At 39.1% G+C, this 26,239-nt stretch overlaps 3 protein-coding genes across 10 annotated transcripts in view; all 3 read left to right on the forward strand.

The window, feature by feature from the left end:
- Positions 1-11,713, forward strand: part of LOC122062449 (E3 SUMO-protein ligase SIZ1-like) — a 42,984-nt gene extending 31,271 nt beyond the window's left edge. For 2 of the 8 annotated variants that reach the window (XM_042626094.1, XM_042626093.1), the window contains exons 9-18: positions 3,416-3,503; positions 3,604-3,709; positions 5,321-5,394; positions 5,672-5,779; positions 6,981-7,142; positions 8,749-8,853; positions 8,958-9,038; positions 9,117-10,314; positions 10,865-11,254; positions 11,344-11,713. In XM_042626094.1, the coding sequence (XP_042482028.1) occupies positions 3,416-3,503; positions 3,604-3,709; positions 5,321-5,394; positions 5,672-5,779; positions 6,981-7,142; positions 8,749-8,853; positions 8,958-9,038; positions 9,117-10,314; positions 10,865-11,010 (2,068 nt within the window). In that variant the 3' untranslated portion in view covers positions 11,011-11,254; positions 11,344-11,713. Of the gene's footprint in view, positions 1-3,415; positions 3,504-3,603; positions 3,710-5,320; positions 5,395-5,671; positions 5,780-6,980; positions 7,143-8,748; positions 8,854-8,957; positions 9,039-9,116; positions 10,315-10,532; positions 10,665-10,864; positions 11,255-11,343 lie in introns of those variants that run through there. The other 6 variants (XM_042626099.1, XM_042626098.1, XM_042626101.1 and 3 more) reach the window with 6 other exon arrangements.
- Positions 11,714-15,072: 3,359 nt separating this feature from the next.
- On the forward strand, positions 15,073-19,086 carry LOC122062448. Its single transcript, XM_042626092.1, has 5 exons — positions 15,073-15,316; positions 15,481-16,068; positions 17,183-17,649; positions 18,412-18,700; positions 18,777-19,086. Exons 2-5 carry the CDS (start codon positions 15,519-15,521, stop codon positions 18,986-18,988), a joined length of 1,518 nt encoding a protein of 505 aa, XP_042482026.1. The 5' UTR covers positions 15,073-15,316; positions 15,481-15,518; the 3' UTR covers positions 18,989-19,086.
- A 5,242-nt stretch (positions 19,087-24,328) lies between these two features.
- On the forward strand, positions 24,329-26,005 carry LOC122062450 (DNA excision repair protein ERCC-6-like). The gene has a single exon (XM_042626102.1). It carries the CDS (start codon positions 24,713-24,715, stop codon positions 25,754-25,756), a length of 1,044 nt encoding a protein of 347 aa, XP_042482036.1. The 5' UTR covers positions 24,329-24,712; the 3' UTR covers positions 25,757-26,005.
- The last annotated feature ends 234 nt before the right edge of the window (positions 26,006-26,239 follow it).

A 26,239-nucleotide genomic window follows, 5' to 3' on the forward strand; every position in this document is an offset into this window, starting at 1 on the left:
GGTCATGTATTCGGGTCATCGGTCAACCTTTACTTGGGTCAGTCAATCGGACTGTTGGGTTATTGGTCGAGTCTGGTCTGGTCAATGGGTTATGTTGCATGAACTTGGGTTGTCTCAAACCGAGTCAACCTGCCTAACACAGCCGATTCCTGGGTGAACCTTGAACCCTACTGGGTTGCCTCGGCGATGACCCGTCATATTGAGTTGAGTGATATCACTATGCAAACTCTAGCGGAGAGTGAGGGAGTGTCCAGAAGATCCACGTGACGTACCACCTATCGTCACGACCGTGACGATGACTCCTACGTTTCTATGTAAAAATATTTTGGTTTTGTTGGTGGGAAATTCCGGCTGCTGCCATTTTTCGACAAAATCCCTCCCAAGACCCCCTTTTTAACCCATAAGTTTGATTTTTTGGGTTCTAAAACCATGGAGGTTGGTGTTGATACCACTTCTTGGGGAATTTAATCCCAAAGATCGTCCCCTCACAGTGATTAGAACACGCACAAACAACTAGAGAGTTGTATAGAGAAATAACATGAATTAGGGACTTGTTTAGGGACTAGATTCATACGTGTATTGTAGTTTGGGAAGCCTCCACAAGCTTAAATCTCGAAGATTGGTCCCACGAACGAGATCCAGTACTCTAGGGTCTTCTGCAGTCTTCCACTTGGATCCTCACCACAACTTTGTGAGTGAATTGTGTTCTCATGTAGTGGTGATTGTAGGAACCATAGAGTCTATTTATAATAGTTTACCCAGCCGTAACCACTCCTACAATGGTTGGGCTGGGCCCATCCCTCTAAATGGGCCAAACTTCTATGGGCCCGAATGAAGCACTTGTATTGATGTAGCCCAAAACCCAACATAACCCTAGTATCCCAAGCCAGACCCTTGATTCTAATGCACAAGCAATTGAGATGGTGAAGCAGTTGACTGAATGCAGAATGGATTCTGCACCTTCGTAGGAATGATTACTACAAAGAAGGTGAAGCTAGAAGTTCCATACTTTGTTGGACATTCTGCACCTACATATTATTCCTTTATTGGTTAGATTTTCTAGAATAAAATTTTTATTGGTACAACTTGACGGAGGAGTGGAAGCTTAAATTTGCTTACTTACGATTGGCTGGTGTTTAAAAATGATGGATTTCCATGAATAGAGGCTCAATGTTAGAAGACTTGAGTCTAGGACTTGGGAAGAGAACTTGAAGCAGTCATCTATAAGGTCTGTCTGCAAATTGGAGTGTTGGAAGTCTTACGTCAACAGTGTCAAGGGAAAGGCTGAATTCAATTTACACTACCAAAGGAAATTGAGAGAGCACTAGTTAATGAAAGGAGCCTGAAGTTGAAGATAAAGCTGAAGTGATCACAACGAACTGTGATTTTAAAGAAGAGACTGTGCCTGAAGCTTCATAGACGGAAGATTAACAGGTAGAAGATTCTACTGAAGTGGTTTATGTTGAAGATAACTGCAGACAAAGCTGAAACAGTGGGAAATGAGGTAGTGGTTGAGAGCTTTCCACAAGAAATCTTTAGCATTCATATTGCTGTTTTTGAAGAGGTAGAATTTGTGCCTCAATTCTTCGATGAGAAGGCTCCCAAAGTTGAGGACTTTATGGATAAGACATTCACGGTTGATTTTGATCAGAGATTGACTGATTGAGCACATAGAGTTCGTCATTGTACCAAATTTCTTTGAAGAGAAAGCTTGCTGTCTTGAACTCAGAACTCTCTACTGCCAAATCTATGTAATCTCCTATGATGATTCAAACACTGGAACCAGATCCTATGCCGGATTAAAAATAGCTTCAATTACAATATTTATTTCTTGATTACCCATAGTGAACTAACCCTGTTGGAAACCTATAGCCAAATTTAGGCTTGGTTCTCCTTGGCCTGGGCTTCCAAGCTGGCTAGTGCTTATCCAGCTGGGCCTATGCATCCATGATTTTCCCACTAGGTAGTGCTTAACTTGAGGGTAAATTATATGTTCCAACACCTAGACAGTTTGGACTTCTATCCTAGAAACAGATGGAGTCTCACCGGATCACTTAACAGCACTTAAGTGGTGGTTCCTGTTTCCATAGGCTCCTATGATCATAATGGCAAGTCAATGGTCTCTGGGTTCAGATTCAGTAGGGTTTCTATTCCTGGGCCTCGGAAATTTTATCCTTTTCTTATAGATGATTTCATCCCTCTTGACATTGATCCATGCCTATTAAATTAGACCTTCTGCTTTAGAGATGCATATGCATTTATCATTCCCATAAATCTTATGTGGTCTGTTCTCTTCAGCGAATGTTTCGATGGAAAAATATTTTCCTGGAATTACTAAAATGCAAAAAGTATTGGAAAGAGAATTTAGTTTACTAAATGCAATACAAAATTTTGAAAAATGAATTCCATTTTAAAATTCCGGATTTCTTTTCTAGAATAAATGCTGGCATCTGGGTCCATGAGACACCTCCTATGGTGGGCACCTACCTCAAATTACGGTTGAATTCTTTTCCTCATTCAACAATTCCAAAATGTGCTTCCTTGTCATATAAAATCAAACAAGAGGGAATCATATAGAAATATGAAAAATTTCTGTATATGGAAGTCTTAAATAAGGACTAAGACCCTGCATGCTAAAGAATATCATAAGTATGTATGCGTTTCTGTTTACTGATCCTTTTTTTATCTGAATGGAAGAGGGGACACTAGCCTCTTGGGGATGTTCTGGACCCATTGAATTTTGAATCCCACATGAAAAACTTTGTGATGTCGACATGGCTGGAAGGAAAAATAGGAATAAGCTGCTCCCTATTTGAAGGTCAGGTTCTTCTGAAAGTTGAGGTAGCAGTTTGACCTTTTTGGTACTGGGGTCCAACTGTATGAATGACATACAACGCAACAAGTGCACAAATGACTTTAATCATCTAGGAGCTTCATGTCTATCTCTGATGCTGAGATAAATGCTTCCTGCTCTTTATTGGCATCAAACATCTTCGTCTTACAGAACCCTCACATAAGCTTTCCCTACTGGCATGCCCCAATGAATTTCATTCTGATGCTTGCTTTAAAGTTTGGCTGTTCTATGTGCTTCATAATTTACGCATTGTTTCTTGGACGATAGTTTGTATTACTTGGGCTGTTTGTCAGATTGTTATTGGGATATGTGAAGGCTGGGAGATGGGATTGCATCTGATTAAACATGGATATTGCTTCCTATGGCCAATAAAAATGGGTGTTCGGAAATCTCCCTTCCATTTAACCCTGAAACCCTATGTAAATCGCATGCAACTTTACTGGTACACTGTTATTGTGGTTATGGTTTTCTTGGTTTCTGTTATCTCTATTTGTTGGTTGAATTAAGAATCTGTTTTGTCAAAGTTGTGTGCAAATATGCTAAATTACCGATATTTTCCAGGACAAACCCGGTGCAAAATGTGGAAAGAACATTCCAATTGACAAGAGCAGATAGAGATTTATTACTAAAACCCGAGTACGATGCTCAGGTTTGGTAATCATTGTTTAAATGTCATTTCGTGTTTATTGAGAGATTATGGTCCTGTGATGCAATGTTCAGATTATGTAAAATGTTATTTTGTAATTCAGGCTTGGTGTATTCTTCTCAATGATAAGGTTCCATTCAGGATGCAGTGGCCTCAGTATGCGGATCTTCAAGTCAATGGTATGGACATTACGGGTCAATTTTTTTTGGGTAATTCAGTGACCTTTTTTTAACATAGACCAAGTAATGTTTAGTTTTTTTTTGACATAACTGTAAGTAGTATAAATTATTATTCTGCTTATATAAGCCAATGAACTTCGTTAGGCTCGGTAAGAAGTCTCTCAGCTTTTCACGGTGTATCATTGCTTCCCTTGGTGATGCTTCTGTTGCTGCTTCTGATGTTATAACAATGATGATGTTGTTATTGTTATTTGAAGTGAAGAAACTACTCTGGGTTGTAATCGCGATATCTGTTTGAAGTGGGACAGATTTGGACTGTTTAAAGTTCTGATACTGCTTCCTGTCTGAAGTTGAATAGAATTTTTGGGAGGTCAACTATTAGCCAACTAGTGCTTCAATAAATAATGAATATAGTAATGGCACAATAAGTCTGGATTCTTTGCTTTTGATGTTGGGCTTGAGCTTGGAGCTCTATTTATATACTTGATCACAGGGTCCCCAACTACATCCGATGGCTGGGAGCAACTGGGCATGTACCCCAACACCTGGATGCACATGCCAAAGGGTTTTCGAGGCTTTCAGCCGTCGAATGTGCACTGGACGCCCAGCGCAGCTTGAGAAGATCAGAATCCATGTCAGGGAGGAAGGGTTAAACTAAGGGTTGACTCTGGTTTCCATTGACTTTTTAATAAATTAAAAAAGAGAAGGTGAAGTTAATTAGTTAAAAAAGTGATGATTAGGGGCGTAGATCTCGATTTTTAACTTAAAACCCAGGTGGAGCTCAGAGCATGTTGGTGGTAACGGAGGGACCGTCACGTGCTGCCCACCTCCGCTTTAGGTACTCTATTTTGGCCCATTTCCCATTTGATAGAGCTGTTTGGAGAGCAAAGATTCTTGTGGCCGATCGCTTGTAGGGTGGGATGTTCATGCGGTGTTGCCTTGTCTCTTCCCTTTTTGTTATCCTTTTCTTTTTTTTCTTTTTCTTTTATTTTACCCTCTCTCAGATCCATGTAGTTGACCCCATTTAGTTGGGAAAAGGCTCAGACGCTCAGTTGTTATTGTTGTTGATGCGTGTGGGACAATGTTTTACTTAAAGCTGATTTAGCCATTTGGCCTTTCTTCTTCTTCCTCCCCCAAAAGTGTAGTTTAGTTATTTGTAAGTACAAAAATAATTTTGAAGTCCTTTACCACATGTTCACTTTGTATTCTTGATCAGTGTGGTGCCAATGCCATTTCCCTAAGTGCAGTTGAATGTATCTATCAGTAACATGTCTCATTAATTCGTGCTTGAGAGGATCCAAAAAAAAGTAGAGCTGTATGGTTAAAGAAAGGGAGAACGGCTCCAGCCACTGCAGGGTTTGGAGAGGGTCGTAATGTACGCAGCCTGACCCCGCTTTTTGGAGAGTTTGTTTTCTGAAAAGCTGTATAGTTGCAGTTTATTATATATTTATTGTTCTTGTGCAATATAACATCTGTGCTCATTGTATTCCCCCTTTATTTTAACTGAGTAGGTCAATTGAACAGTGTTTTCGGGCCCACCTATTATTTTCCTTATTATATATTTATATCATCTATTATTAAAGTATGTCCTATGTACTTATCGTTGGTGATCTTTATTTTTTAATTGATAATATCTCGTAGGTGTGGCAGTTCGTACAACCAATAGACCTGGATCTCAGCTGTTGGGAGCTAATGGTCGTGATGATGGTCCAGCAGTGAGTTTTTGTCATTAAACTTATGGCTAACTTTTTTAGATGCTTATTTCTTTGTCAGCATTTTTCCACAACTTGAGCACGCACTTTCTTTTTAGTACTTTTTTCACTCGTTGAGGGTTTTACTGTTCTCCGCTCCCCGGCTTCCCCTGTCCCTCCCACTTCTATCCCCTGTTCCTCCCTCTCTCTGAACAGTTTACACATTTAGCTGCTTTATTTATTCCTCGATTTTGGGTTGTAAAATTTGTTTATTTATTATTATTGTTTTTTGGTCTCTCAGATCTCTACATGTACAAGAGAGGGAATTAATAAAATCACATTATCAGGATGCGATGCTCGGATTTTCTGCTTAGGGGTGAGGATTGTTCGGCGACGAACAATCCAACAGGTATCCTTTCTAGCACTTTTTGTGTGGGAAGAATATATTTTTTTTTCTTTTGTTTGGTAAAGAAAATATATGTTGGGAAGAATATTGAGATTATAGGAATGTTATCATATCTTTTGGTGTTTCAATTTACTTTGCTCAAAGGCAAGCGTCATCTTTGACCCTCCCTTCTTTGTGTTGTGGTTTCAGTTCACCTTGTCTTCCTTAGTTCCTTAGCTCCTTAGCTCCTTAGCAAGAGGATTGGTATCAACATGGTTGAATGTGGTGCAGTTGCAACTAGAAAGCTATAATTACTTTTTCTTTTTTTCCTTCTTATTTTTAACCAAGAAACCTGGTTATCATGCAGTGTGTCCTTCCAGATTCTAAAAAAACAACTGCCTTTGTTAAATTTTTTCAGCTTTCTCCTGGATCTATTTTTTCACAATTTAATGAATTACTTTCTTGCTGCTCCTTGAATCAGATGCTGAATTTGAATAGTCAGGCTTTTTATTTGTATATTTAGTGTGCTCAATTGTTTGTTTCTCTGTACTCTATGCTGTCCTCAGATGCCTGGGAGTTAACATTCTTTACCCATTGTATCATTTTGAAATTCCTTTGGTGAATTGCATGGGTCTCAGTTTTGTGGTTTCCCTTTTTGTAATAATCTAAAACTATTAGTAAAGCATGCTGAATGCATCTGCAGACTTTGTTGATACGAAGAGAATGAAATCCTTGACCTGCTATCTTGAGATACTACTGTTCCATTTATGTCCAACCTTTTGCTTCATTAGCATAACTGCTGAAATATGTTTATATCTGATGAGATGGTGGAATGGCAGAACATGATCATGTGACTTAACTCAATTAGGTGTTTTGGGGCATTATTGAGAACAGTAGCTAGGAAAGTAATTTAGATCAGGAATTCAGATTACATATCAAGCAGTCATCATTCTTCTATTATTTTCTTGCATGCCTCTTGTATTTTGCTTCTTACCTTCAATTCTACCTTTCTAATTGATGAAACGGTTTCACCTCTTAGCCATCGTCATCAAGTGATTTATTCCTCATAGAAAGACAATTTATAGCCATGTGGGACCTAACATTTCTATTTCACTGCTTGAGGCCACTCTCAAATATTGTTCGATCCATGTTATCAGTCTTTTTTAAAAAGAAAAATTTGTTATTACTGATAACTGGTTCATGTTGTTATCCATTTATTCTCTAGGTTATGAACTTGATTCCAAAGGAGCAGGATGGTGAGCTTTTTGATGATGCTCTTGCCCGTGTTCGCCGTTGTGTTGGCGGCGGGACTGCCACTGATAATGCAGATAGTGACAGTGACCTGGAAGTTGTGGCAGATTCAATCACAGTCAATCTCCGTTGCCCTGTAAGTCATAATACATGTTTCATTTGGAGGTATATGTTAGGTGGGACTTATATTGATTTGATTTCCAAATATTCTAATTTGTCAGTTATGCTAGCTAATAGTCACTTATCCGCATCAAAGTTTCTTTAGTTTTAAATTTTTTTTTTGCACTTATAATCACTTACACTTGCAAAATATTTATTGTTCTATTTTTCTGTGGAAAAACTTCATGTTTCAAAATTCTTCTCTGACTGTGACCTTGGTATTCCTTGATTCCTTGCTAATTTTAGGCACCAACACTAATATTTTCTAAACAATGCCATACATTCCACAGCGGTGACTGACATATTGGAGACAGATCTATGTCCCTCTCTTTTTTAGATAGTGTTTGAACTGTGTTGGTTCATTGTGTGAGACTGTGGAGTGAAAGACAGATTAAACATTTGTAAATGTAGAAGTTTAAGAAGATTAAAGTATGAGATTAATCATATAGGGACTAGGGTTATAGCTGACCCTAAGTGGTTGAGACAAGGCTCAATGGAGTTGAGTTGAGTTGGTAGCAACTTGTCTATTTAGGATTATTTGTGTTTTGTCCCCACTTTTCGGGAACCGATGTGGCCTAGCAAGCCCATCTTACGCCTGTATGGGCTGGCCTTAAATCTGGTTAAAGCTTTATTTAGGCTGTGAGCTCCCCTTGTCCCAGGCCCTGTGACCAATTATTTTTATGTTATTTATTATTCTATGTTATGCTTCACCTTCCTCCCATCCCATGACCCCCACTGACAGGAAAAGTCGCTAGTTTTGTTTAGGTTAATTGGCTGGACCAGTTCCCCAACATAGATCTATCCTATGTTCTGTAAGGTGACAACTTTTTTAAAGAGACGGTGTAAGAATTGTATTATCCATAGAACCCCCGGCCCCTCCACCACCCCCAAAAAAAAAGCAAAGTCTGAAGCATTCTTTTATCTCAGGAACTCATGAGGGACAAATGATTCGGTCATTTCACAAAACAACTTTTCCCATCCTTCTCCCCTTCTGAATATGATTATCAGCTGTCAAAATATTCTCCAAAAAAGGCAACCAATGTGCCAAATGCAATAATTCCAGATCACCATATAAGGTCTTGCCACCATGTCGGTGCATTTGGAAATCCCCACCCCTGTAAAAAGGGATGGAAGAGAACTTTTTTACGGATAAATTTGAACTGTGCAATTTAGAGACCATCTTTGTGAGAGGTTCTTTCTTAACTGTTTATAAGAAATTAGAGTTGAGAAGTTATGTTTGTTGCAAATCCATTAAAATCAAGACGTTTTGTAGGTCATTATTATTGCATTTCTCCATTGTAGGACCACTGACATGTCAAGAAGGTATTCAGTTGTACTCTACTGATATGGCAGAAATTTGAATTCATCCAATCATATGGTCCTCAGAAGTAGCTCTGGACAACTTTTGCATGTAGCTGTGTTAGAATAAAACAACTTCGTATTAACCATTTTGTTATTTAACTTGTAACATCAATTTTGCTAGTTTAGAGCCCCAATTTTATAATCTAGTGAACATTAGATGGCAGTGATTCAGTTTAACAGTTTTCTCAGGAATCTTATTTTTGTGCCTCTTCGAACTTCAGATGAGTGGGTCTAGAATGAAGATTTCTGGCAGGTTCAAGCCTTGTGCACATATGGGCTGTTTTGATCTTGACACTTTTGTTGAACTTAATCAACGTTCCAGGAAGGTATGAAGTTCATATTAATTTATTCTATTATATACTCATCATTTTGCTACTTTATGTATATATATATTAACTATATTTAAACTAGAATTATACTTTGGCTGCAGTGGCAATGTCCCATTTGTCTCAAGAACTACTCATTGGAGAATCTCATCATTGACCCATATTTCAATTGCATCACAACCATGGTAGTGGTTACTCTTGACCATCTGAATTGTGGTCTCTGGTTGTTCATGCTTATTTAATTATTAAATTTGGTGCAACAGATGAGAGATTGTGGTGAAGATGTTAATGATATTGATGTGAGGCCTGATGGTTCATGGCGGGTAAAGAATGAAAATGAGCGTAGGGATCTTACTCAATGGCACTCACCTGATGGCTCTTTATGTGTTACTGAGGGAGATGTGAAACCCTTGGAAACTTTAAAACAGATCAAACAGGAAGGTGTTTCAGAAGGACACACTGGTCTGAAACTGGGTATAAGAAAGAACAGTAATGGACATTGGGAAGTCAGCAAACCTGAAGAAATGCGCACCCTGTCATCTGGAAATCGATTACAAGAGAAGTTGGAAAACCATAGCCCGAAAGTCGTGCCTATGAGCAGCAGTGCTACTGGAAGTTGTCGAGACGGTGAGGATCCAAGTGTTAACCAGGAGGGCGGTGGACATTTTGATTTCTCTACTACCAATGGCAACGAGTTAGATTCTATTTCTTTGAATTTTGACTATACATATGGAGTGGCCAATGGAAATCTTTCTGCAGCGGATGCAGCTGTTATTGTTCTCAGTGATTCAGAGGAAGAGAATGAAAATTTGAATTCTACTGACACAGCCTATGAGACTGTTCAAGCAGATCCCTGTGGCATTCCTTTTCCTGTCCCCGTCCCTGGAGTTCCTGACTCGTACCATGATCCCAGTATTCCCACAAGTAGTGGTTCTTGCTTGGGTCTCTTCGGTGGTAACAGCAATGATTTTGGGATGCCTCTGTGGACACTGCCATCTAGTACTCAGGCAGGCTCTAGTTTCCAACTATTTGGTACTGGTACAGATGTCGCAGATGCCTTTGTTGATATGCAGCATAATTCTGTTGATGGCTATATGCTGACTCCAGAGACAGATGGCGGAACAACTTCAAGAGTCCCGGATGCTTCTGTTTGTCAGCCCAATCCTGATATAAATGATGGCTTGGTTGATAACCCACTGGCATATGGGGGGGAGGACCCCTCTTTGCAACTTTTCCTGCCCACTTGTCCAGCAGGTGTCTCAACAGAGTCTGAGCTAAGAGACCAACCTGATATGTCAAATGGTATCCGCTCAGAGGACTGGATTTCTCTCAGGCTTGGTGGTGGCAGTGGCGATGGGAGTGGGAATGGAGGCCAAGATAACTCTGAAGCTGCAAATGGGTTGAATTCAAGGGAGCAATTTTCATGCCAGGAGGGTAGGTTGGAATCTTTAGCTGATACTGGTATATCCTCTTCCTATCACATTCCAATATTTTACTTTCCTTACATGCTTGCTATCAGAGGAGTTGGTAGATTGTTACAAACTTACAATACCAAGTGCCTTAGATGTGTGGTGTATCTTTGACTTCTAACTACTGACAATTTATCTGTTGTCTGTCCTATGGAAAAGAAAGAAATGCCATGGAGACCACACTAATCACCCTTAACCTGCCTTGCCTAGATCAGGATTGTGGATGTCTCCTCGGGCAACTGTAGATCATTTTTGTGGCTTATTGCATTCTGAATGAAATGACCTGGAGGGGGCCCCTTAATGATGCTGTTTAGCATTCCTCGTTGTGAAAAGAGTACATAGGTCAATGATCCCACTTAATATTTAAGAAAACTCTCAATTTTCTTGACATGCTCCTAGAAATTCCCAATACTTAATTTTGCATACCATCCAAGTGAGACTAGGATTTAAGGTCCAGGATCTTCTGGTCATCTTTAATTGGCTGTTATACTAAAAGTTCTCTCTTTGGTGACATGGACTTTTTTTTTTTTTTTTTTGGGCAGCTACTTTGCTTCTGGGTATGAATGATATCAGATCTGACAAGACAACTACAAATAGGCACAAATTGGATAGCCCTTTCTCTTTCCCTCGCCAGCCACGTTCTGTAAGGCCAAGGTTGGATCTTTGTATAGACTTGGACTCGGAGTAAATTCCATTGGCAGTGAGACGCTGGTTCTGTTTTTGGAGATATTGGAGAGGGTACCTTTGGAAGGACCTTGGTGATCAGCTCCCTTTTTGAGTTGCAGATTGCTGTATTAGAAATTGTGAATATCAAGCATTTCCTCCGCAAGACGGAGATTTTGGTGGCATGAAGTCTTGTCTCCGCATGGTCCATCTAACTGGATACTGCTGCTGGAAAATTACTGGGACTAACATCTACCCTTTATCCCTAGGTGAGTCCTGATCTTCAGTTCTCCCATCTTCTGCTTGGGTTTCATTTATCCTATTACACTATCTCTAATGATGTTTCTTGGCCTACCAGGGCCAATACAAATTTTCCTTTTCTGGTTTCCCTTTCCCCCAATCTGAAGTTTTGCAGGTCTTGCGACATCACATTTGCAGTAAATTGAACATTATGAAGAGGCTAAATATAGCAAACATTGTGAAATGTGCCCTACCTGCATTTAGATTCCTACAGGGAAGCCTTTTACCCTTCTGTACCCTACCTGCTTTGTTCAGATGTTAATGGGGGTGCAATTAGCCTGTAAATGAATGTCTTCCAATGGCCGTTTTATTTAATGGAATATTTTTTTTCCCGGGAAACTGTGCCTTTACATGTAATTTAGCAAAGGGTTTTGGATGTAAAGTGAAATGTAAACAACAAAATATGGAATGATTTGGATTTAGTGAGATATAGTCACATGGGGTGATGTTAAAAAAAAAAACTTCATTTCCCCTCCCAGTTATTCCCTTTGCAACCAAAAAGAACCTAGATTTTGTTATTAGGAAAAACAGCCTTAATTCCAAGATGATGTTGAAGGGTGAGGGAGATATGGGCAAGGGGGTAGGAGGCGGCTAGGGAAGATACATAGTGTGGCAGAGTTGGGTGGAGTGCAGGAAGGGAGGATAGGAGTTCAAGGGTAATTTATGGTCCGCTTGTTTGAGCCCTGTCTGTTTTATGATTGTAAAGAAAAATATATTCAAGAGGAACTAGAGATTTACAAAAGAGGCAGCGGTTGTTAAACTATCGTTTGCCAAAGGTGCTTCAGCTATTGAAGCGAAGATATCTGGTCTGATTAGGGATGCATCCTATATATTATGTCAGTTAAGGGATTGTACAATTTCAAAAAGATAGGTGCCAACTTTAAAGGTAACAAAAAATTCCCTAGATCAAAGGACGGTGTAGACGATTTTTGAGTTGGTCCATATTTCGGTTAGAGATATTTCACGTCTTATTGCAGATTGTGCTTCAAACAAAGGGCCTCAGCGCTTCCTTTAGTAGGGTTTTCTGTTATTAAATAATATGTTATTAGTAACATTTTCTTATCTCCATTCAACAAATCTATTGCCCAACTTGTCAAACCTTGTTGAGGTTTGTTAATGATCGCACACATTTTAAATTAAAATATTATTAGTCTGATTATAGACTTTGGGTGGGTCATTATTGAAACTGATTTATTGGGGTCCGATGGTTGGTCAGGATGCATCTGTATGTGAACATTGTCTTGCTTATGATAAATCCATTTTAAGGTCGGGGTCAATGTATCATTAGGGTTTGGTTTTACTTTACTAAAAATTATACTATTCCTATGATTCCATATAAAGTAACATAAAATGATAAAATTTGTAAAAAAGTGTTCCGAATCATGAAAGGAAATATAGTTGGGATTAAAAGAAATACATAATAATATGCTTGAAAGAGGGGGCTGGGAGTATCGTGGTATTTAGTCCTATTAGGCAAGTTGCCCAGATGCGCTTAGTGAATTCGCATGATTGGAATAAATGCCAAACGGTTTCTGCTTGGAATTACAAAGGACACAATGATCTTCCATAGAGGTCCATTTTCCTAAAAGATTCCTAGTTGGAAGTCCACCTTGGGAGATTCTCTGGGAAAACATCTTAAATTTGGGGTGGATATGGATCTTCCAGAATAAGTGTCACCAATGTGAGCATAGAGATAAAAAGAGCACCTACTGGATGAACCAATAGTGTTAGTAGGTGATTCATTACTTAAAAATTTTACAGCCAACTTCACGGAAAGGGTCCCGAAGATTGATGTAGTGCATCGCCATTGATCCTGTTGTGTTCCAATGGGTATTGATAAAATAGAAGAAACATAATATGCAAGTAGGAAAGAGTGAAGTAGATTAGTATTCCTCCTTATTTGACATAAAATCGCTTACCTTCTTTTCCTCCAAGGATGTAGGAATGGGGCAATGCAATGCGGCAAGGGTTCTTGCAAAAGGGGTCCTCAATATAGTAGGTATCCAAGGGTCCCAAGAAAAATCAGTAAGTTGATCATTGCCAATTGTGCGGGTGCACCATTGGGTTATGGAAGGTAGAACTGCAGATATACCATTCCAGGGCCATGACCCTGTCTTCCTAATAGTCATAGGATGAAACAAAGCTTCTCTTTGGAAAATATTGAGCCCTGTTTTTTTGATAGAGAAAAGTAGAAAAGGCAAAAAGAGGGGGGATAATTTGGTTATTTTTCATAAAATTTCAAAAACTTGACTTGTTTGGATGCATTTCGCAAGGAAAACGCTATCTTTCTTTGTGCATCGTCAAGAATATGTTCGAAGATAATCAAAACCTCGACACGAGTCGGCAATGGTGTGGTGATTGTAAACATCAAAACAGAAAAGAAAAGAAATGGGAAAATGGATCAGGGCTGAGGGATAAAAAGGGGTGGGCAACTATACGAGTGGTTCCACATGATGTGGGTTGGGTTGACAACAAAAGAGACGGACATGAAATAATGGAATATATAATTTTTTAATGATGTAGAATTCTCTAAAATAAATAAATAAATAAAGAGGAAATAGAGATGGGCGAAATTCTATAAGAAAGATGGGAAATAGGAGGAGGAGAGATAGACACAACAATTTTTCCATAAAGTCCTACGAACATAAGATTTTGAAAGTAAGTGAGGTGGAAAAAGTTAAGTGCCAAATCAGCATACAATAATTATTACATTAAATGATCTTGTTAGGTAAAATTTTCACCCAACTTGTCCCAGACATTCATATTTATAGGAGTTCGCATGAAACAGGTATAAGTTTCCCACCCCTATATACTTTTTTCCATTTTTCTTTCGAACAAATAAGGCTAAAAGGAGTTTTAATTACTATTACTAGAGCAAAAGAATAAGTGAGTTTGTTTGCCTAGAGAATAAGAAAATAAATTTGGAGCAGGTGAGTTCAGTAAAAAGGAAGAGGTGGATCACCAGGTGTCCATTGCCCAACATGTGTCATCTTCTCTTTTTCTTCTATGGAAAAGATCCCCTTACCCTCTTATGTTCAGTCTTGTCATAATACATACATTTAACTCATTCGCCCCCTTCCAAAATATAGGCAAGATATAAGGGAATGATAATAATTTTTTTAGTAGAAAAAAAAAAAGGGTCATAATTAACCCAAACGTATTTAAGCATCATTTTCAAGGTGAATTTATCACCGTTTTTTCAGATAGGATGATGAAAACTCCATCCCCTCAAGTCTCATCGGTGCTGGTCATAGTGGAAAGATATTGATCCCAGGTTCGCTGTATCAGTTTTTATCAGGGGATTTATCCATTTTTTTTTTTAATTAGAATTTTTTACGATCTATAGTTTGTACCGGTCCACATATACGAGGTAAGTCAGGAATTGATTATGGTTTCTGCCTATCATGGTTTTAGGTATTAATAGTATAAAATTGACTGATCCAAACTGATACGGGCCATCCAAGATTGGTATTTTATCGGTATCAGATACCCAAGAACTAAATCATGCCGATACTATACAAAATTTGCCAGGGGATTGATCCGACACCGATTCCTCTCCAATATATATATTTTTTTTGGGTAATAATTCCTCTCTAGTATCCAAAGTGGTCGAACGGAAAAGGAGAGAGTTACAGCTTCACTTGAGGTGGCAGCCCAAAAAGTCACATTGTTCTCATTCCATGCCACGTGGCAATTTCGGCATGACAACGATTCCAATGGCTATGCCAGAAAGTTCACCTAATCGGTCTAAAAATCGAATTACGTCAATAGAAGAGAGAGAGAGAGAGAGAGAGAGAGAGAGAGAGAGAGTTTCAAAAGTGGAAGGAGCAGAGTAACAAAACGAAATTTCGAGCGGGAAACACATGAGCTTGCAGTAACAAACAACGTTGACGAGATTCAATTAGGAAGTGGTTAGGTTAGAGAACTTGGAAGGGATTCGTTAGTCTTTGTATTGGATCAATCTCTCTCTCTCTCGTCTGGAACTTCTGCATTTAGTGCGATCTCCAGAACCGGAGGGGACCGTACGACTGGTAATAGCTAATAATCCGTAGACTTCCCTTGTTTGATTCATTCATGCAATCATTTCCTCGGATCCTCAATCTCTCTCTCTCTACCGTTCCAACTTTAAACTCTTGCCTTATTTTGAATTGGATTCTGTACTTAAGAGAGAGTGTCTGTGATCTCTGCGATACAGTTTTCCGGAAACCCTAGTTTTACGGGTCTGAGTCCAAAATGTGGCAGTTTCTATTAGCCGCTGCGGTGGCTGGATCTAGCTTCTTCGCCCAACGCTTCTGTTGGAATGGAGATCCTGAGCCGACTGTGAAATCTGAGCAGCAGGACAATGACGTGGTGGAGGCTGAGGAAGAGCTAGTACCCGTCGATCATGAGAAATCTCAAGTTCCGCCTCCTCTGTTTGGTTCGCCTTCTCTGATCTCAAGTGGGTTGTGTCAATTTTCTGAGTCTTTGAACTGTGAGGTGAGGAGTTCAAGGACGGGAGAAGAGAGTATCTTTAGATTCTCTAGTTTGGGTGGTGAGGGTGGAATTGGGTCTTCATGCGGTTCGAAAGGTTCAGTAAAAGCGGCCGCTGAGTTTCCTGCATGTAAGAGAAATGATGGTGTTAAGAGAAGACTTGGGTCTAAGAAATATGAGAAGTCATCTACAGGCCGTCGTGTAGGAGTGGTGGAGGAACCGAGGAAGAAGGGAAGAAGGTACTTCCTTTGCTTGAAGAGGAGGAGGACCAGCAAGAATGCTATTGCGAGATGCGAACCACGTTCCTCCACAGGTAAAACTTCTTTATTTTCTAAGTGAATCTCATACTTATAATTCTGGTTGAGCATTTCTGGTTACGACTTTTCATTGCTCTTATTAAGGCCAATGTCTATTTTGCCTTCTATTGTTCTGAATGGATGTGATCTCCGTCGAAGAGATTTTTGAGTTTGTTTTAGATCCTATTTGTTGATTTTTCATCCATCTAAGTTGTATAGTGCAATAACTGGATGACATTTCCACTTCAGATGTGTTCCGCGACTTGAATTGTTGATTGGACTATGGGAATTTCGCAATTGGGAGGATTAGATCCTCCAAAATGATTTGAAAAGGGATTAGATCCCGTTCTTTTCTTGTCTAAAGGAATTGGGCTTTTTGAATTTGTGTCGGATTTTGAAGCTTTTCTTTCTTTCTAAATAATGGTGGAAATTCAACTGAAATTTCTCTACAAAGTATGATGGCTATGAGGTAATTCTAGCTAGGACTCACCTACCACATCCCCATTGGTTATGGTCTGTGTAGGTTATGCCAAAAAAGACCTATGGTTCTACCTGAAACCAACCCTAAGAGGTCCTGTATTCTGTGATAAAGCTTGGGCCTTGAAGATTATGCTTAGCTAAACATGTGGTCCTAGATAGAATGGAATTACAGCATTCATTCAAGCAACTAATCAACTATATCCAACAATTTGTTATGGCTTATATTATTTAGATATTGCTAGTATATGGCAGTTATGAGTGTAATAAGTCATTTATACTGCAACTGGAAGTATTGACATAGTGGCCCATTTTGAGGTATCGAGGTAACCTTCATTATCATCCCCTCAAAGAACACTACAAAGAAGCCGGATCAGATCAAGCATACTGGTTGAACCACAACATCAATTGTCAGTGAATTGTATAACAACTTCTGTGGATCTAAATTTTGTGAAAACAGTACTCTTCTATAGGAGCCACCATTCAAACAACAGAATGCTTGTTGTTTTTTCTTTTTTCTTGGAGTACTCCTGACTTGATCGGTTACTTTATATTTTTGTGAAAGCTTTTATTAAGTTTGAGCTTCATGTTTGTTCATGTGTGGATAGGTTTATGCTTACCATTTTGTTTTTAAATTGATGGACTACATTATAGGTAGCACATTATTTGGCTGGGGACTCAGTGTTGGCATTATGTACATGGTATCTGCTGGAAAAGCTGAAATCAATAAATTGAATACCACTGTACACGAAACTGCAAAAGCTGTGCAGGAGTTACAGAATGAACTTCATCAGAGGAAATCTTATCGTGCAGCACAAAACTCAAATTGTAAGAGTAAAGTTGATGCCAATCCCAGGAATATCAGCAGCCATATGCTCCAACAGCAAGTGATCTCTAATTCAGATGCAAAACAAGAAGACTCCAATTATCCCGAAGATTTAGGCGTTCAAGTTACTGATGATGTTGACTGTGTTAGTTGTGTTCTTACTGAAGAGCCAGAGCCAGAGGCACTAAAAATGGATCAGCTCGAAGCAGAGCTTGAATTTGAACTGCAGAAAATTCCTTGGTGTGTCGCAGAAGAAGCATCGAGCTATGAAGGCAACTTCATAAATTTGGGAGAGGTGAGCTTTCTTGGTACAAAGAGGAAAATATATTATTTCAGCTTCTTTTGCATAAATCACTTCACTAGGCAAAGAATATTCTGTTTACTTGACCTTCATTTGCATTATTGAGGTAGTATAGTGTGTCATATTGTGGAAAGACAGACTTGCTAACGAAAAAATTGAGAAAGGTTGTACCCTTGATATGTTAGATATAACTGCCTTGCCTCTCCTTTTGCAAATCGTACTCTGGCAAACCAAGTTCTTTTCACCCATTGTTATCTGTATTGACTATTGCAATTGTTGATTGAAAGGTAAGAATAATGTTTAACAAGGATTGTTACTTTATGTTGGAGAACCGGAGGAGGCTCTCCAAGTGAACTGGATTTGATTGGAACTGAGCATTTTGATATTCTGGCTCTACGAAAGCAATCAAAGCTAGCTAATAGATTTCCTTGTTTATTTACTGCCTCTAGTGATGGAGGCATGCTGGGAAACCAGTTCAACTGGAAGAACTGCAAACCAAACCTCTCAGCATGCCCACTGCATTTGTATTTCACATTTATTTGACTTACTTGGATTGTTTAGTGTATCGATACATGGTCATATGGTGAAATACAGTAGGGCATTAAATACATGTTGGGTATAAAACTTAAAACCTTCATGTCTCATTGGTTCCCCTATAGGTTTGGTTTTGGAAGTAGTTTCTCAGCTTGACTTGATGTATGGTGGGGAACAGGTTTAAGTTCAAATTTTAACTGACTGTAAATGTTGTGTACTCAGATTGAACTGGAACATTCTCTGAACATCATGAACACTGAACTCTTGGATGATAGCCCACACAAACTAGAAGGCATTTATTTTGACTCTCACCAATCCCATGGAGTAATACCATCTGAATTGGATAAAAGACTCTGTCATTTGCTCATTGAGCAGCAGGAGAGCCAGATCTTAGAGCTTGAAGCCAAACTGGAGTCAAGCCAGAGCAAGCTTTATGAGAAGGAAACAGATCTCCAGGCATTGAAGGATTGTGTTCGTCACCTCACTGAACTTTCTCTTGAAACAACTTCAGGCATGATATTCTGAGCAAACTTTTCCACTATTATTCTTTGGTTGATTTAATCTAACACATTCATTTTGTTCCTTAGATGAAACTGAGGAGGCTGGAACACAGGCCATTGGAGGAGACTGTAACAATTGTACCAACTCGTCATTATCTGCGGAGTTGCTTGGTGATGGTGCTAACAATATGGTGGGGAAGAAATCAATGGTCGGGAAGAAAAGAGTAATGGAGTCCCAATCATGTGATTGCCATTTGAGAGAGAATGAAGTCTCTATAAATGGGTGGGGATGCATGTAATATGCCAGCCTTTTCATTTGTCTTTTAAATTTTATGTAGAGTCAGCATTATCTATATATCCAATAATAAGCATATCAATACATTTTTCTGTGCGCCCATTGGTGCTGCCCGCTGACTTACTGTACACTGGTGGCATGTCTATCCCTCTCCCTTTAAATATCACATATTTTGGGAAATATATGCTTAGGGTGTGTTTGGTAGTTATTTTGGTCTGGAAATAACATTTTGTTTTAAAGCTAGAATTTTTCGTTTGTGTCAAAATTCCTTTTTGGAACCATGTTCCAACATTTATCGTTTCTAGGATTCTTTTTATTCGGTTCGTTTCGAAAAAAATGGAAAAATGAGCAGTGGATATAAAACGGAAGATTATGTTTTCTCATTACCGCAAAACAAAAAAACGTTTATAACATTTTTTTGGATGACTATCAAACGCAGCCTCATTCTTCTCAATTTCAATTGTAGGGTTCCAACAAATTCGGTTGGATTCGGATCAGATCTATGGAGGTTGATCCATGTTTGATTCCATATTCTTAAATTATATTCCGGCCCTTAAGGCTCAACAAAAAGTGCTAGGCCCCGCTGATGGTTAATGGTTCACTTCATTCATTGTTTCACTTGATCAGCGTTAGTTTGGCATGAAATGAAAATATTTTTTTTGCCCGGCAAAAATGTGGGAGCCAAGTTTATAAACACATTCCAATTGATTTTAATCACATGGCTGATGATGTGGTAATTGTTGGTGTATGATGTCTTGTATTCTATCACAATTTAATCCAGGGAGTACTGGTGCAACACTTACACAGGCAGGACGGTAGTCCCATTAGTAGGTTAGCGAGCCGTGGGGGTTACAAGGGGGCAAAAGGCCCCCCTTCATAGCAGAGGGTGTAGGGGGTGCAACCCCCCACTCGAATTTTTTTATTTGAGGGCAATTGTATACTTTTTGGATTAGGGTTTTTCGCTATATATTTGTAGCGAGGGTTTCTTCTTTGTAATGCAAGCAATACTGAGAGGTGTGAGGACGAACATTGTAACCTTATTCTCCATTGATAGTGAAGTAGGATCTCATCTCACCGGGGACGTAGACAATCTTGCCGAACCTCGTAAATCTGTGTGCATTGCTTGTTCTTGTTTTTCAATTATCTTCTACATCGTTTTATGGTTACGTTTCTACAATAATTTCCCACTATATGAATATGTAAGGTTTCTCCTATGGATTATTTTATTTATTATTATTTTTTTTTTAATATGACCCCTGCAAATTAACCACATATGAAATTATGTTTAAAAATACAATTATGTCCTACTTGTTTTCAATTTTGGATTTGAGTGTATGTTTCCCAGAAAGAAGAGAGAATCTCTTCATCCACCACTTCTGGTTGTTGAATGGGATTCATGGAACAACGTCAAAGCATTATAGACCTTCGTAAATAGGGGAGATTGGAGTAATTATGAGATCCTAATGGTGGAATTCTTTTCACTCATTAAAAATAAATAAAACTATTTTTGTAACTTGTGCATGTGTATTTGAATGGTCCAAAATTTTGACACTTAATATTTATTTTTTATCATTTTTTATGTGAATTCAAATTTTACTAGTAAATAAGGTATGATGAGAGCCAAATTTCAGACCAAGTGGATTGTCAAGACTAGTATATGTTGTTACGCTTGGCAAGACATACATTTCCGATTCGATCAATCTTTAAAAAGATAATAATAATATCATTTCCGATTCGATCAATCTTTAAAAAGATAATAATAATTTGGATCCAATTTTCCTTCATCCATAATGAAAGAAAAATCCCCTCATCAATGTCATTGATTTTGGGGTGGTCATACTAAGGCCAGATTGGGTACGATTTCTGTTTTAAAATTGGGTTAATTTTATGAAATAGTCAAAAAAATAGATTTTTTGTCAATTGAAGTTGTTTTGGTTGGATCAATATATAATATTTCAAGAATTAGAAATCTATTTGGTAGTTTAATTTCTAACAATAGATTTTCTATATTTCTTTTGAAGAGGGTGATGGCGATTCAGATTTTCTTCGGCTATTGAAACGTCTAGTATGACATCTAACACATCCCAATACATGAGCATGCACCCCTATATATGTCCTAGGCTCTCAGCCATCAGATGCATATTGGAATATTTATTAGCGGTTGGAAAAGATTTGAGTCCAAGTGATGGTAGCAGGAGGGGTGGGGGCAAAGCTGGGAAAGGAGGTGGAGGTGGAGGGGGTGGGGGCAAAGCTGGGAAAGGAGGTGGAGGTGGAGGTGGAGGTGGAGGTGGGGGTGAAGGTGGAGTAATTGATTTCAATTTATCATAAATAGTAATTGATTTCAATTTATCATAAATAAGGTAAAAAAAAAATAATCATATCAAATATCATAATTTTAATTTATGAAATTGAAACAGAAATCATACCAAATTAGCCTTGAGGGAATTTTTGACTCCCTTAAGCACCTCAAGTGGTGCGTGACTTGGGGAATTGAAAGCATCCATGTAAGAAATGAGTGATGGAAAATGCATTGTGATATCAAATTAGACTATATTCAGGTGGGTTAGTGCATCTTTGTTTGAAGCTACATATAGTCTTAAGAGTACAGTTGGCAACGTTACTTGGGTGAACCAAATCAAAAGGACAAGAGAAACAAAAGACGTTGTGTGGTGTTATATATATTCCAAGTAAACATTGGGTTGTTATTCAAGCAAGGTCACCTTGTTTGAAGGTGGTAGGTGGAAGGTGGAAGGGTTCTTTGAGCCCAGTTGAAAATGGTATAAATTGAATCATCTCATTTATTGGGAGTAAGTTTGAATAGATATCAATATATACAGAGAAAATAAATATAAATTCATTCAAGACGACAGAGATTTGATGAGATTCACACACCGATGTGGAGTGTTACATTCTCGGGTAAAAAAAAAAGATAATTCACTATGTTGGAAGAAAAGTTATAATAGAAATCTCTCAAAAACAACCAAATCAAGGCAAAAAAACTCGGCCAAAAACCCTAAAAGGAAAAACCTCAAATTTTGAAACTCATTCCTCAACAAGATGAGAGAATGTATATATACTTCTCTAAGTCAGGTTGGGTTGTATTGCGGGGAAGATTGGTCCAACCCCTCTATTACCATCACAAATCTTAAAAGAAAAAAAAATTTTAATTTACATCGTCGCCAAAATATATTGAAACTGATCATGAATTCAAGACATACATAACAGAGTAGTTGCTTGATGGGGATACAATACTGAAGGTATACATAACAGAGTAGTTGCTTGATGGGGATACAATACTGAAGGTATAGTCGCTTGATGGGGATACGATACTGAAGGTATGAGGTCTAAGACTAAACATTGAAGTATTATAGGTCTAAGACTAAACATTGAAGTATTATTGACGGCCAACGCAACATCGGATGACTAGAAAAATTATTGTGCTAAACATTTAATATACATAGCCTGATATTACTCCACAGGAGAGGAAAAGCAAGTGGGGCAAAGCTCCCAAAAGACACCCATTTTCCTCCAAAGGGCAAAAGCGAGACATGAGAGGGTCACATCTTCGCCCCCATTCGTTTAACTTTCTTCGTTTCCATTCATTTCCTCGAAGAAGCCATGGATGGGGTAAGGTAAGGGCCATAAGGCTTTATTACCCTTTCTGGTGCTCACATTGCTCTTGTCAACTCTATACATATTCTTGACTCTTCCACGAATCCGGTTTTTTCTTGTGTTCCTGGAATCAGAGAACGGTGATGGGATAGGCATGATTGGATTAGAAATTCTAGAAACCCCTTGGGACCCATGTGGGGTTCCTCTATTGTACGACATGGTCTGCACTCTGCAGTGCATATCGGACAGTTGAAACCCTTAGGCTTAGAGTGCATGCCTGGTGCTTCAACAATCGGATGTACGCTGCAAACCTCATTGGTAGAAGAACTGTAAGATTGGGATCTTTGATCTTTTCAGACAGGTTGGAACTTCCACTCAAAGTCTCAAGTTGTATGGAATCAATCGGGTCCTACTCAACAGTTGGGAACTGTTGTATTGGAATCTTTGACTGTATAGGGTTGGATCGGATTATTTTGCCTTCAAAATACCAATACCTTACTTGTTTGAACCATGGTATTGGGGGTGTCAATTCCCAAAACCGGCCGGACCGAACCGATAACAACACGGATCGAATCGAAGCCTTATTGGTTCGGTTGGGTTTGGAGTATTGCAACTCAAAAACCAAACCGAACCGCATCGAAAATCGGATGAACCCGAAACCAAACCGAAACCGGCTCAAAACCCGGACCGAAACCGAAACCAAACTGGTAAGAAACCGAAACACTCTAAAATTCATTAAAAAAAATCAAAATTTGCATAGTTTTGTATACATTTGTATGGAAAGTCGAATTCAAACTAGACCAAAAACCAAAACCAACCTGGTTACAAATCGATTTAAGAAACCGAAGTTCAGCAGTTCAACATTTGGTCGTTTCCTAATGGCTCCATATCGATTTAAAAAACCGATCCAAACCGAAATGAACCTGATAAATCCAAACCGGTACCAACCAGAACCCAAACCGCACCGAAACCGATAAATCCTTAATGGGTCGATTTCGATCAGTTCCAAAGTCACACCAAAATCGGTGGAACCGGACCAAAACCGCATCAACCCAGACCGTTGACACCCCTACATGGTATCATCCTCTTCCGTTACCAACACTCATTGGCTCATATCGGTTGAGATTGGATGATTTTGCCCCTTATTTTTTTTTTAAATTGATTTTTTTATGTTTTACCCTTGATCTATATCATTACACCGACATGGGATTAGGCGAGAATCAAGATTAATAGGTAAAGTATGTCCAAATCCTCTATGGTGAGCCGTGAGCATCCAATGGTTGGAATGGCCTAACAAGCACCCCAATCATTGGATTTTCACTACCAACTCACCATTCATTGCAAAGAATGTATTTTAAGTGTTACAGTTGGGTTAAATAAACCCTTACAATGTATCGTACTTTTATGTATGAAAATCATCTATAGTTGATGCGGTGAACATCAGATGACTGAGCCGATGCATATTCAATACTCTCAACCATTGGATGTTGACCTACAGAGACCGTGGACTCATAACCAAAGCATCCAACGGTTACATTTACGAAATGCGAAGAACCAAAGACCCATGTAAACTTGTCTCTTCTTAAAAGAAACCTAGACTCCAGAGTCCATTATCTCTGCACTTGATGTAAGTCTTTGCAGAGTTACAGTTACAGAGGAAGCTAAGAAATGTTAAAATATAGTAAGGAGACCCTCAGAAAGTGAAACAAAACCTCTTAATCTCCAAATAGAAAATTCCAGATCCGATTCACCTCCCATCCGTGCGACTTCTTACTAAAACAAATCCAAAAATATATATATAAAAAGAAAGATCATCCAAAGACGCAAATAGAAGCCTTTCGTAGCATTACAATTTACAACTCAACAAGTTAAGGCGACCAACGAAGCAAAGATAGCCCATAGACTAGAGACAGAGGTAGAGAGAGAGAGAGAAATTTGGGAATACACAGAGCTTGTCGGTGCTGATTCGGATTCGAGAACTCCAAATAGCAAAAGCTGCAAGACGGAGAAGACCATAAGAGAAAGAGGAAAGAGAGAAGCCGAAGAGCCCATCCAGCTTCTTCCATCGCAAGATTCCAGCTTTTACTTTGTTTTGGTTCTCTGTTTTGGACATTAAATGCGGTTCTCTTCGAAACCCATCTCGAGTCCAGGTCGTGCAGACAAGTTTCCACCTCCATTAACAAGGTTTTTGAGAAGCAATGTGGGGAGTCGAAGCAGGGGAAGGTCTCGTTCAAGCCCTATGTTTGTGCAAAAGAAGAATGCTTCTGCGGCGGTTGAAACCCAGGAACCTTCTTCCCCTAAGGTCACCTGTATGGGGCAAGTTCGCGTACGAAGATCCAAGCAAGCAAGGGTTACTAAGCCCAGTCGAAGCAGTACCACTACCGCCACCAAACGCCGGTTTCGGTGGATTCGTAAAGCTTTTATGTGTAACTCCTCCATTAGAAAACTCAAGCCGAAGTCGTCTCGTCCTATTTGGCGGAAATGGTTTCTGTTTCTCCAAGTGGGTTATCGGAGAAAAGTCGATTCCGCCAAAGATTCTGCGGTGGGAGAATCTAAACGAGAAGAAACAGATGAAGAAGATACCGACCGAGGAGACGGAGACGAAGAAGAAGAAGAAGAGGAAGAGGAAGATAAGGTTTTTGTTTCTTCTTCCCCACCGAAAAACGCTTTATTGCTCATGAGAAGCAGATCAGCGCCGTACCGAGCTTCCTCTCTGGCTAATCGATTCTGGGGTTCACCCTCTCCGATTGAAGATGCTGCGGATGGGAAGAAAAAGCAGGAAACCATAAACCGCGTCGAAACCGAAGATGGAGAAGAAAAAGAAGAAGAAGAAAGACCCACATCGGGAAATGAAGTCACTTGCAGAGATTCGGCTACAGAATCAAGAAAAAGTTCAGAAACTGAAGAAAAGTTGGGATTATCCGATGGATTACAAAGCTCAAGCAGTGAAAGAACCACTATAACCATCGGAACCGGTAAAATGCCGTCGAAATTAATGGAAGGAGGAGGATCAGCTCAGCCACTGGTACTAACGAGATGTAAATCAGAGCCGGGGAGAAGAACAGGAACAGGAACAGGAAGGTTCGATCCAGAGATGTCCTTCTGGAAGAAACCAAGGTTGCGTTTAGGTGAGAAATGTCCACCACATGTTTACGATTGACTTGTAATTATCTTTTCAGCTGTGGTGGTTTTGGATACTGGAAGTCATATAGTCTCAGAGGCGGAGCCTCACACTCTTGTCTCCCACACTCTCCCACTCTACCTGTCTTGTTTTCTTCTTCTCTTTCTTTGTGTTTTCAATTAACAAATTTTTTTTTTTGGGTGTAGAGAGAATCTCTAAGGAAACAGTGACATATTATTTGTAATTTAAGCTTGGTAATTAGTATATATTATAGAAAAGTTTTGGTCCCATGAGTCTCTTCATCTGACCCCATTGCTGGTGCGACAGTTGACTTGGGAACGAAACTATTTGAATTATTTTCTCTCCTCTAGTGTGTGTGCGTGTGAGAGAGAAAACCAATCTTCTATAGATATAGATATAGATATAGATATAGATATATATAGAGAGAGAGAGAGAGGAGAGAAGAGAAGTACCCTATAAAATTGATGCAGTCTTTTATGAGTCCATATACTCTGCAGTGAG

This window comes from Macadamia integrifolia, unplaced genomic scaffold (assembly GCF_013358625.1).
Source record: "Macadamia integrifolia cultivar HAES 741 unplaced genomic scaffold, SCU_Mint_v3 scaffold1042, whole genome shotgun sequence".
NCBI classification, from domain to species: Eukaryota; Viridiplantae; Streptophyta; class Magnoliopsida; order Proteales; family Proteaceae; genus Macadamia; species Macadamia integrifolia.